At 29.1% G+C, this 13,258-nt stretch overlaps 2 protein-coding genes across 2 annotated transcripts; one reads left to right on the top strand and one right to left on the bottom strand.

The window, feature by feature from the left end:
• Positions 1 to 7,598: 7,598 nt before the first annotated feature.
• LOC119670814 (farnesol dehydrogenase-like) lies at positions 7,599 to 8,607 on the top strand. Its single transcript, XM_038081237.1, has 2 exons — positions 7,599 to 8,222; positions 8,289 to 8,607. The coding sequence occupies exons 1-2, from the start codon at positions 7,653 to 7,655 to the stop codon at positions 8,454 to 8,456; spliced, it is 738 nt and encodes a 245-aa protein (XP_037937165.1). The 5' UTR covers positions 7,599 to 7,652; the 3' UTR covers positions 8,457 to 8,607.
• Positions 8,608 to 9,590: 983 nt separating this feature from the next.
• LOC119670315 (cytochrome P450 4g1-like) lies at positions 9,591 to 12,119 on the bottom strand. Its single transcript, XM_038080528.1, has 5 exons — positions 11,835 to 12,119; positions 10,585 to 11,298; positions 10,414 to 10,526; positions 9,926 to 10,352; positions 9,591 to 9,863 (listed from the first exon to the last, which is right to left on the bottom strand). The coding sequence occupies exons 1-5, from the start codon at positions 12,058 to 12,060 to the stop codon at positions 9,703 to 9,705; spliced, it is 1,641 nt and encodes a 546-aa protein (XP_037936456.1). The 5' UTR covers positions 12,061 to 12,119; the 3' UTR covers positions 9,591 to 9,702.
• Between the last annotated feature and the right edge of the window lie 1,139 nt (positions 12,120 to 13,258).

Genomic DNA, 13,258 nt, shown 5'->3' with positions numbered 1-13,258 from the left:
TACGCATATTTAATGTTGATCATAATCATTTCCATTTCACCTAATAAAGTCACATATTAATTCTGGAAGATAAGGTGTAAGAAAAGAATTTACAGGTGTTCATAATTCATATAATTTTACCAAAACTAAATTGGAGATTTTTGACTAGTGATGTGATTAAACTTTTTTATATGCATATATTTGCATGTGGTTCTGTAATTTTTTTTCTTTGATGTCAATAATATATTCTGGTGTTCATATTTTGTTTTTGCTCCCAGTTTCTATTTGTTATTTCCTGATCTTATCTGTCACTGTTTGTAATTTAGTGTTTTTTATTATTTTATTCAATTCCGCTTAGTTAAAATAAAAACTAATAAGCAATATTTTTACATCGGGGACTAAAAATAATCGATATTAATCCTTATCTACAATATTATTGTATAATGGTTAATATGTGATTTAATTGGTTAAATCAGACGGCTTTGTCCTTTAAGTCTTCGTAGGAGGTATTCCGTTTGAACAAGTAATGAAGCTTCTTATTTCAAGTCTTAAATTTCAAGTCTTAATATAACTCCAGTATTAGTTTCTAAGGTTAGAGAGCCAGATGGAGTATATACAGTCATCTTAGGTATTTCTTTGATGATACTCGTATGTATATACCATATTTGCCGGTAATGGTGCTAAAGTCATATCATATTTAGAGGTAATTTATATAGATTCTCCTTTGAAATTTCAATATATTTCGTTATATTCAGGTGCAGAAAGTTAAGATATGTGCATTATATTTTATTTATAATATATCTTTATTTACCTTTATAGGTCATATATATGCATGTACAACGCTTACGCAGACAGTAGTTTCTATTTAAAATGTGTCATGGAATAAATAAGATTAGATTGATAGTATATTATAAACGTAGTAAACAGTTTTATTTATTGGTTTTTTATTTGTTTTAAAATGTCAAAAATAATAAAATCTATTTTTTATTGCTATAAGACGATGTTATATAAGCCAAAATTCATCTAATAGCCAATAACCGGACAGTGTAAAGGCTATATAAGAAAAAATATCGTTTTAAAGCTGAGTACAGTCTATAAGTGAAAAACTCATTAGCTGACTGCAGACATTTGGTCAAAGCACGAAATAAATTTGTATACGTTGCACGACAGATTGAAATCTATGCATAATATAAAGAAAAAAACTCCACTTAGGTCTCGACTATTTTGATATGTATTTTGCATGATAGTTTGTTCCATAAATCTTTCATAATACTTATGTCTGGTGAGTGAGGAAAGTTTGTAAAAGTTTGGGACAATTGTGAATTAGTATAAACTTCACTACTTAACTTAATACATTGCTTTGAAATGTTGAGGTAAACTAGTCTATTTTTTTAATTTCTATAAAAAGAAGATTCCTTAATAACTTGATATATAGCCCTAAATCATTACGGAATCTCCATGTTTTACTTAAGTAGTGTATAAATAGCAGTGTACATTTAAAACTGTAGAAATGTATCTATATTTTTGATTGCATTAAAATCAGCATTATCTCATTTTATTTTATTATCTCATACCAAATCAAGCCTCTTAGGTTTCCATTGTCAAATAGATACTATTTGTAAAATAAAATTGCTTCAATTTCAAACACTTGCACCAATAACAAACATAAAATATATTATTAAGCATTTATGGAGTTGCGTTGCACTGCATGAGTAGATTAGAGACGGCCTATGGACAATACTGCAACGAAATAACGTATGCACCATTGCATTGGAACTAAACATAAATAAAATAGAAAGCTAGTCTAAAAGGAGATAGACTACGATTATTAAGTTACTATTAACTTAACACTTTATGTATTCTTACTGATTAATTTCTAATTATTTCCTAATTATTTTTTGAATAAATTTCAGGAAAGAAATAATTATTAAACACTACTCTTTATATATATTGATATATAATTAATAAATAAAAATTATGCCTAATAACATAATATATAAATGTTTAAAACTTATATGTACAATATATTATATTTTATACATTATAAGACAATAGAATAATATATATGTAATGAAAAACCAATTGCAGTCGATATAAAATATTTAAAAGTTTTTTTTGCAAAGAACTTGTTTAAACAAAAATGCAACACTGCGTTATATTAGTAGTGAGATTAGCTTTAGTTACGACAACAAAATCGAAAACCGGTACTTTTCCAATGGTTCAAAAAAAATTCTTCAGAGAATTGCTTACCCGGCATCAACTTTAGTAAAACTTCACCTCACGTGCTTTAAAGTTCCGTTTTGCCGTTGTTCCTCGCGTTTTATAATAAAAATTTGCATATTTTTAGTTTTTAGTAAAAATTATTTGTGATTTAATTATTGAAATTATATTAATTATTATTATTAATCTATTTCTGTTAGTTGATTTGTGAGTACATTAATTGTGAAGTTGTTAAGTGAAAATTAAATTAATTGTTGTGAAGTTAAGTGCAGTGCTTGAAAATATTCCAAATTAAGTGATAAAAAATAACGGATTTTGATTCCGTGTTTGATTTAAATAAATATTTTTTCTATTTTTTCTCAAAAACGATTAATATTTTGGCAGCTATACATTATTAACGGTGAGCTTTATTTAAAAATTAACTATTGTACATTTATTTATCAAATATATCTGTACTTTACTTGAACTTGCACGCATAGAAGTACGCAATCAAATATGAAATATATATACATATATACATGTGTATATATATATAGATTTGTATATATTAGAAATCTGTTTAACTTAAGTAATATAATTGATGTCTTTAAAAATTATTTTTATTTGCAATCTTCAGTTGTTTGACAAGTGGTTTAAAAGCTTGTTTGTGTGATATATATAGAAACCTATATAAATTTGGGAAGAGTCCAGCTTCAATCATTATTTTAGTCTACTTCAACTATAATACAATCATTTCATGGATTTCTTGATATTTATTTTCTTGCATTATTTTCTTTTTTAATTTTTCATTTGTAATAATTACCTTTTCTCTAAGCGACTTCTTTTTAAAGGTTAGTGCATAAATACGAGCTTTAATGACTGGATATCAAATCTAAAGAAAATGATAATTGAGGTCATAAAGCAGAATTCCCATCATTTCACCATTTCTATCATGGACTTGTGACCCGGTGCATTATTAGTTTTAAAAACACTCTATGTTTCTTCGTTCAGGAGGGTTTATTAGAAATTTAACTCTTTAGTAGCATAAAAAGCACTATATAGTAATCGTTATCAAATCTATTAATCCTTTATTTTCAAAGATAGTCGAAGAATTATACAGTGCAGTTGTTGAATACTCAGTTGATTACCAGATCATCATAATAAGTAATGAAACCATTTTTTGTATTTAAATATATTTAAATTATGTTCAGAATCATTAATGTATTTCTGTTTTTGATCGACTATAACTAAACTCTGAGACAGACCACGCATTGTTAGAAGCTGTCTCCTTGGTAAGAGTTATTTTTGTTTATTGTGAAATATATATATTCTTTTTATATCATTAGGACACAAATTAAGAATTAACATAATTTTGTGGGTTCTTTAGTGTTTACTGGAGTAACAATGTCTACAACATTTAATGTCTGTACGATTGTGCTTGCATTACATTTAACAATAATACACATATGTCTAATGATTATATATTTTATTTTCAAAGAATTTTGGTTCGTTTAATCTTACCATAGCATTAACATATATTTGCTTACAGTGATATGATTTGGAGATCTGTGTGTATAATGGTTTTTCTTCTTCTGGTTAAAACAATTTGCCAGTTTAGAGACTATGGCTTCCTTTTTATCAAATCAATTTCAAGGTTTTATACATTAAATGAAAGATAAAGAGTACATCAATATTTGTGCCATATGTTTAATGGAATAGAACTTTACAATTTCGGCAGTGTAGTTCGATAAACACCTAGGGTACCAACAATTTTCAACAAATTTAAACAAAATTTCCAATACTTACTACTTTTAGTTTATTATTTGTTTCACTTTTTTAATTAAATGTGTATAAATATACAAACATTTTAAACCTTACTTGAAGGAAATCTATAAATAAATAAAGAAATCACTGCATTTTTAGTTAAATTCTGCAAAATGATATCATAAAACCTATTTTGCTCTGAAAGCTAAAACTCAATTCAAGTTCTCAAAAATAAATATTCCATGATATCTTTGATATGTTCAATATCCAGATACTATACATTAACCGTTTGCAACGGCTTGTTTCAAAAATACCGTACAACCAATAAGATTTTACTATTGTTTTAATAAAATTACCACTTTACGCACATTGAATGCATAAAACAAAATTTACTTTCTTAAATTTTCTGAGATCTACAGTTATTAAAGATCTACACTTATTAAAAATATTTCAAATAATATAAATACAGTAATCCTTTCTCAAATCCTAGGTGATGAAAATAAATTGCTCTTCAGAAATGGTGTTAATACCTATAAATGCTTATTACTTAGGAACTTCTCCCAGTACTTAAATAAGAAAAGTGGTCACAACTGTAGGTTAAAGTAAGATATATAAATTCATTTAAATAAGTTTAATTTAAATAAAAATTTATATATATTTATTTTATTTTTAATAAAATGTTGTTCTGCGATACGACAGTAATTAATTGACCTTCCTATTGTTTGGTTTATCCATTAATAAGGCAGTGTTCCGTTACGATTAGGCCAGCTATTCTGTCGGACAGTGAGTGGTGCGGAAGTCTTAATAGCTGATCTCTTTTTAGATTATGGACCCATAGTTTTGTTATCGTTTCTATATAAGTATGTTTGTCTATGACTCGCCTTTTTAAAATATTCTGAATGTATTTAAAATTATTTTGACTGAACTTACTGGAATTCCTATATCAGATATGATTGATATTATGGGTAGCTGAATGCCATTTTTAAAAATTCCAGGAATGTCTACATGACCTGGAAGCCATTTCAGTTTTACTATTGAATGCATCGACATTTTGTTAAGATATGATCACTTCAGCGTATATACGGCTGCCAGAAATATCGCTATAACATAGAAATTATTTCTGGTTAATCATTGAATACAACTACAGACAATGGTGAGGGATATAATGGCCCCTCCATTCATACGAAATATTTAATTATGGAAAACCATTCAATTGTGATACATTTTTCTTGCAATATTTTTTGTTATGCTGACTTCAGATTGGATAACATTAAATAAAATTTTTTTTTCAATAAACTGGGAATAAATATGAACCGATAAATAAATATTAAAATGGTTTGTTCAGAGCCATTGAATTTGATAATACAACAGCCAGACAGGTTTAAATATCGTTATATATTGACGAAATCGATATATTTGGGAATATGTCAAATTAGGATTCCTTCACATAAACATATGTAACCTTATATAAAAAGATTTGATCTTTAAATTTGTTTTGAACCCTAAGCCTTAACCCTAAGTTTTATTCTGTTAATTTGTTAAATAAAGTATTTATACACACTGGTTTTTGTTTTTAACAGTTTAAGTCACATTAAACCTAAACCTATATTTGGGATAAAATATTTTTTAAATGCTTCTAAAGCATTGGAAACCTAATTTACTAATCAAATCGTTGTTTTAGTTTTTCTTAGAACGAGAAGTGAATGTTTCGTTTAAAATTATCCTTTATTCGTTGCTTTATGTGCCTAATAAAGCATTTTATTTGCCTAAACTTTCTGATTGTGCAAATATGCAATCAGTAAAATTTTCTCAAAGAAATTTTCCTAAATATACTCAATTTTCTTGAACACGTGTGCAAATAACACGTTTGCACATTCATGGATATATTTAAGCGGTTTTATCCCTATGAAAGTATTATAGATATTAGTAAACTTATTTCGGTACAAAAAAAGGGTAACGCAGCCTTCGAAGAAAAACGATTGCGTTGCGACAGTGGAAGAGATGAAATGTTTCCAAAGGATATGAGGACAAATAAGTAGGTAAAGTGAAATCATATATTCAAAGGTTCCAAATAGTTTTTACTTCAACTTATAAATGTAATATTATGACTCTTCAGGATTTTTATAAAGCATGCTAAATTCTTGCTAAATTGCTAAAGTCGTGGTGTTAGACAAAAATATTGCAGGTGTGGCTTATAATTAATTATTATTAATGTTATTAATACATAGAAATTTCCCTAGAACGATTGGTGATTATTAGTTGAATTATCTTGAAATAAGTTGACGTTTTTCGATTTGACGATTAGATTTAACATTTAAGAATTTAACTAGTTTTATAGCATGTTAATTTGCTAAAGTTTTAATACATACGAAGCATTTAGCATTAACTTTTTATATTTTCATTTTAGCTATTTACTAGAATTTTTGCAAATGAAATAGAAATTGTGAGAAGGCCTTTTAATTGGATTAAAACGACTATAGTAAACCTTTTCTTTTGTATTATATTTAGCTAAAAAAACAGAGTTTGGGTAAAGAAAAGGGAATGAAAAGGAAAAGTAGGAATAACAACTGTGATTTTTTTATTTAATTAATTTAATTGCATTCAAGGTAATATTTCAGTTCCCTTAAATGATAAAATTACTTGAATTGTATATAGAAACTCAAATATATATATCCATATAATTCAATTAAACTAATTAAATAATTCAAATATTTCTTAAGATCACTGATGATGAGTATTTGATAATACTCGAAACAGCGTTGACCAAATTTTAATAAAATAACTAAAATAATTGTTGTTGTCTACTCGTACCCTTTTTTTCGTCATAAGAAGCAGCACTTTCGACAAAATATATTAACATTAAATACATATAGTTCTCAGTAAAGAATATAAATAAATAAATGCAGAAGAATAAATATGAATAAGTATTAAACATCTTAGAAAAAATTTTCTTTGCAATCATTTTAACCCTTTACCGTGCGCTCCTGCCAATTCTCCTCGCATTGAGATATAAACAATAAAACTTTTTCCTTCTGTTAATGATACCTAAATAATTATTTAATAAGGCTGGTTAGCCTTAAGAGACTTAGACGTAATTTTGGCAAGTTCTTTCGCGGTGGATAAAAGCGGAAAAGTGGGAATTTGTTCGATTAACAACTGCGATTTTTCCACTTAATTTATTCAAGATACATTCAAGGTAATCGAAATAAAATTCACTCATAGCTTAAAGTAGAAATGCTATCTAAAATATGCGACCACAAATCCATTTTATTGACGGAAAATTTAATATGAATTATAGAAATGTGCCAATTTGTGCTGAAAACTAAAGTGGCCGGAGGCGAAATAATTACTGATTGCCAAATTATAAATTTATAATTTGTTACACAGGCAAAGGCAAAGGCATAGACATAGTTGCTCTGTAATTAAATTTGCTAAATATAAATTTCACATATCGCGAACCATTCGTATCTGCCTCCAGATTGGTGGGTGTGTTGCATCACAAATTGTGCATAATAATTACTGCAACATTATTGCCTCCGTTGCGAAAAATGCGGAGCACTCGCCATTATTAATTAATGAAATTTATACTGTCAATTAGTATTAAAGCCGAGATAAAAACTGAAAGCTGTTCAGTTCACAATTAGGGTTCATCGTGATTGCTAACGCAGTGCAGTTGAGAATTTATTTGGGAAAAAAGTGAATTTGGCATAATGGAACGTTGGGAAAATTGTGTGGCTGTTGTTACTGGGGTTAGTTCAGGCATAGGTAGTGTCATAGCAAAGGATTTAGTCACTGCTGGCATGATTGTTGTTGCTCTGGCGCGACGTAAAGAGCGCGTGGATGCATTGCGTGAATCTCTGTCACCAGAATTGAAGAGGAATTTCCATTCCATTAGATGTGATGTGTCGGATATGAACATGATTAATAAAGTTTTCGACTGGATTGAGAATAAGCTCGGTGGTGTTGATGTGCTGATTAATAATGCAGCCACACTGACTGGTGGTCAAATAATGACGCTCGATACTGCTATATTACAACAGAGTGTGCAAACTAATATCATGGGATTGGTACAGTGTAGCAAACGTGCCTTTAAGTCTATGCAAGAACGTAACATTGCTGGTCATATAGTCAATATAAATAGCATAAGTGGGCATAGAGTTCTACGTCTACCATGCGATCACGTACTTAACATGTATCCAGTCACAAAGTATGGTGTTACAGCACTTACTGAGGTTCTGCGACAAGAATTTCGAGATTTGGGAACACAAATTAAAATTACAGTAAATAATTTCGATATTTGTGTGTTTATGTTTGTTTAATTGTAAAATATTTCTCATTTTTAATAGAGCATTAGTCCTGGTCTATGTGATACTGAAATGGTACAAGATGCGCTAAGGGAGTTGGCAATGTTAAAACCCGAGGATGTGTCAAATGCAATATTGTATACATTATCTACGCCACCTCACGTGCAAGTACACGAGATTATTATAAAACCCATCGGCGAAACTATTTGAAGATACCTAGTAATTTCAAATTATTTTTAATAAAAAAAAAAAAAAATTTGTTGCTTTTTCACAAGAAATATAGTTGAACCATTTTAGATTATAGCACTTCAAGGAATACTATCTTACATGTCGTCTAACAGGTAGAAATTGTTATTTAATTATAAATGAATTATAAGAGTAAATGAATTTATATCTAAATAAATAACTATAAAAATTTGTAGCTAAACATAATATCTACTATTTAGTTGTCAACTGATAATTTATCAATAAATATATACTTGAGATCTAAATGTATACCAATGTCTATGTTGCTAATTAATTACATTAAATTACATTAAAGGCTCATCCATATGAAAGCTATGGGATATATTAGATAGATGTCGAAGGTGTATTTGTCAATAAATTTAAGGCACAGAAGCTTCGGAGCCATGCTTTAAAGAGAAGAATTACGATATATGATATAAAGAAAAATTGAGATAAATATCTTGACAATTACTTTGGTTTAACCTATCTCTTGTTGCAGTAGATCCATTTAGTTTATTCAGTTACTTTAAATACTTCATGTAGTTGCTGGGATAATGCATACATAATGATATATTTAAAGCCATGTATAAGTCAAACCTACTATATTAATTTACACAGCAATGTTTAACGTTTGAGAAGTTAACTTATGATAATTATTAATTAATTTTATACAGAATATTTCCATTATCGAAATCATAATGTTTAACACGTGATTAATATTCATTCTGAATAATCATTAATTTATGCAAACATTTGTTAATTAATAAAATATTTCATTAGCAAATATTACAGAATATTTCAGTCTTTACCGTATCATTAAGTGCTCCATTAAACCACAAATTCAATATATAAATATTGAGTTTGACTGAAGTGAAATTCAAAATAGCACATTTTTAATACTAAATCCTCAATTATATTTAAAATTTAAGAGCTTAAGAGACCAACTAAGTTAACATAATAGGATAGTGATAAAAACTGAATAATATAATTTCGATCTTACTACTTTAAACTTTATCATTTTTGATAACTGTTTTAACTTCCCGAAAGTTTATAAAATTGCAAAAAAAAAAAAAATTATTCACACATGAAAGGAAAATGAAAATTTATTTTACTTTCATTTTTATTTAAAATTGCTTTTATTGAGTAAAAGTGTAAATATTATAAAAAAGTACTTTTTTAATTAATATTCCTGAACACTCATAAGGAAATTATGCCCTTTTCTTAGAACCGCTTAAGTGCGAAGGGTAAACGCAACATTGAAGCCCTTCGACAACTTCAATATAATATCACCTTGCAACTCAAAATCAGGCTCAGTGATATTCGAATGTACCGAATACCTGCGTATTATTGTAGAAATTAACACCTTCAGCATTAGCATTGCATATTTCCGTCCTAAAGCAAGAGAAAATATAGAAACATTTAATGACAACCAATTATTGGTTGATAAAACTTACCTACGCAACTTCTGGGTCCAGCACTAAATGGTATATAACTATAGTAATGTCGTTTAGAGACTTCTTCAGGTAGAAAATTGTCTGGATTAAATTTTTCTGGATCCTTATATGTATTGGAATTACGATGGACAGCATATTGCCCAATAACCACGGTCGAACCGTTAGGTATAGTATATGGTCCGGAAGCCAGCCTAACGTCGGTATTAACTTTACGTGCAATTATAGGAACTGGTGGGTAGAGACGCAATGTTTCTTTTATAACTCGTTCCAAATAGTGCATATCTATTGTATCTGCAAATGTGCATGGACGATTCATATCATTGCCGAAAATAGCCTTTTGTTCCTCATATACTTTATCCTGTACATCCTTATGTATACCCAAAAGACATAGTAAGAAACTAGATCCAGCGGAAGTTGTGTCATGGCCCTACAAAACACATGAGAATAAATAATAAAAGAGGTTGAATAATAAGATATACAAGACAAACCTCAAACATCAAAGTATTCACTTCATCAGTAATATCTTTTTCAGTCCATTTATTATTCGGATTTTTTGACATTTCAAGCATCGCATCCAATAACGCCAATCGCCGTTTTGTACCTCAAACCAAAGATTTAAATGTAATTGCTTAATTTCACTTAATTTTAAATAACTTTACCAACATCATTCTCATCAATATCATCTAAATCGTCCCGAAAACCATCCTGTTTTTTAACTTTACTTTCATTTGCATCCTTTGTGTCGAAAATTCCATCAGATTCCACATTGAAATTCTTGATACGTTCGGTAATAACTCGTTGTGTGAGTGCGAGTATACTTGATAGCAATTCATTGAGTTTTGTATTAAGTTTTGTTAGCTTAAATAATATATCGAAATGATAATTTAATTGAATTTGTCTTCTATGGATTATATCACACATATCGACCACAGCCTTTGCATAGTTGGCACATTCACTTCCACTTGGCAAATTTTTAACACCCATAACCGTACTTAGTAAGATTTCCACTGTGGTTTCACTCATGTAGTCATGGACGTCAATTTCTTTACCAGTAAGTTTTGAAAATTTTTTTACTACATTTTCGGAATATTCCACAAACTTAGGCATAAAACTTTTTAGTATGCTTTGATGGAATGTTGGCGCAATCATTTTACGATGATGTTGCCAGTGGGCACCTTTACTAATCAGTAAACCATCCCTGAACCATGGTTTAAAAAAGCGATATTCTTCAGACTTTTCCAAATGTTCTGAACTACTAAGAATTATTTCAATATCAGCTGGGTTTGTGATAAATACCACAATCCGATGTCCATTGACAGCCCAAACTGTCTCCCCATATTTACGGTAATAATCCAAACAAGTGCGCATGATTTCTATAAAAAAGTAATTAATTACTTAATTTTTCGAAAACAAATATGTTAAGTTAAATATATATTTTAAATAATATTTAATAACGAATTAAAAAAAATTAAATACAATATAAACGTAAATGAAATAATATTTATAATTATTAGGTTGTAGCTATTTGAGCCGGTGCACTTAAGCACTTTTACTCTTTCTTAACTCGACATATTTTTAAAACCCCTTTTTACGCCTTGACGGGATTATTGTTTATTACTTCATCAGACTAAGCAATAATTGACCTCAGATCTGCATAGCTCCCCGAGGAACCTGTAACCATTCTGTGATTTGATAACGCGATTTTGGTTTGTTTGTCAGTTTTCGCAAATAATTTCTGGGCTCTATCCTTTATGTATTTTATGATTGGATAAATCTTGAGGTCCCTGAGGATGTCATTCATCCTAATATACCATGGTACTTTGAAAAGTGTTCTCAGAGCCTGGCTTTGTGCAATATCTAGCTGGCCAATAGTAGTGTTTGAAGCTTTACTAAACACTAAAATTCTTACCCCTACTGGTGAGTCCAATTACATGATGTGCATGACCAATAAGTGGCAACCTCGGTGGTGTTGGCATATTTGCCAATAACTTATAGGCGCGAGAGTTTCGAAACCATAGTTCATAGAGAAAAACTATTAGAACCACTCCAACGAATGCGACATAAAAAGGTGACAACAAACTCGTTCGGTTGGTTTTTGGCCAATCTTGACTATAGTTTTGGGTTAGTTTTTCCATAGTAGCACCAGTTCTATTCAGTTTGATCGACTAGTTTGTACTAAATACCTCATGCAGTTGAATTTTGCATTATAACACGCATGTATATATTTTGTATATTGCATATATAATGATATATTTAAAGTCGTATATTACTCAAACGTGTTTTGGTGATTTGCAAAACAGTATTTTCGTTTGAGAACTGAACTTATGATAATGAAGGTCAATTTCGTATTGCATTACTTCATTATCGAAAAATGCAATTATAGGCACCTGAATAACATTAATTCCGCATAATCATTTAAATGAATGCGATATTTTATTAGCAAATATTACAGAATATTTTAGTCTATACCGTATCATGAAGCGCTATATTAAACCATATATTTATTATATATAAATATTATACAACAGTTTTCTTTAAAATAACACATTTTAAAAATAAGATCTTGAGCCTTCTTTAAGTTTCTACAAGAGGACTAACATATGATCACTTAATTAGCTACTGAAAAAATTAACAAAAACAATTTTAATATTATAACTTTACTGTTTATTCATTTTTTTAACATAATTTCTATTAATATTAATCCACACATTTTTGAAGTCGATAAATCTACTTTCTAATACAAATCACAGAATAAATTTTTTTTGGGTTTGGAACCCCAATATATATGCACTATTTATCTCGTTATTTTTTGCCGAGATGCAATATTTTATGGCAATTACATCATCAGTTCAAGATTTTTGGCTGTCTTGGAAAGATTCGACCTTCACGACAAAATAGCCAGTCTAGAATTTCCGCAACCATGTCGCGACGGTTGCAGGCGATAATGCAATCACCCCATATGATTTTTGGCATTCATTTAACATTTTCACAGGCTTAGGGTAGTGGGGAAATACTTAATGACCGGCAAATTGAAAAATTTGCGATTAAGCTTGCGTTTTGTATGATCCACTTACGTGTTGCACATTGAGCCAAGGTGCAAATCAGCTCTATATCTTCTATATCTTCGTATTGCTAATATTTCCGGTGTACGTGACTTCATCAATTTGAACCATACGCACTATAGCTACTTTGAAATGTACTTTCAGTACTTTCAATATAGAAACATTGTCAATAATTTTGTCTAAAATATAAAGAAGAGGCTTTTATATACTTATATATATATATGTAAAAATGTAATTCAAAAATGTGATGCATAGTTATTTTAAACAACTA

This window comes from Teleopsis dalmanni, chromosome 1 (assembly GCF_002237135.1).
Source record: "Teleopsis dalmanni isolate 2A chromosome 1, ASM223713v2, whole genome shotgun sequence".
Taxonomy (NCBI): Eukaryota; Metazoa; Arthropoda; class Insecta; order Diptera; family Diopsidae; genus Teleopsis; species Teleopsis dalmanni.
Note: the sequence above shows the minus strand (reverse complement) of the source record. Positions and strands in the feature narration are given on the sequence as shown.

Bases quoted from the DNA above. Each gene is read 5' to 3' on its own strand.
- LOC119670315 (XM_038080528.1), bottom strand. From the start codon at position 12,060: ATGGAAAAACTAACCCAAAACTATAGTCAAGATTGGCCAAAAACCAAC. The intron at 10,527-10,584 runs GTAAAGTTATTT...CTTTGGTTTGAG, and splicing joins TATTGATGAGAATGATGTTG to GTACAAAACGGCGATTGGCG. The intron at 9,864-9,925 runs GTAAGTTTTATC...CTCTTGCTTTAG, and splicing joins TGGACCCAGAAGTTGCGTAG to GACGGAAATATGCAATGCTA.
- LOC119670814 (XM_038081237.1), top strand. From the start codon at position 7,653: ATGGAACGTTGGGAAAATTGTGTGGCTGTTGTTACTGGGGTTAGTTCA. The intron at 8,223-8,288 runs GTAAATAATTTC...CATTTTTAATAG, and splicing joins GAACACAAATTAAAATTACA to AGCATTAGTCCTGGTCTATG.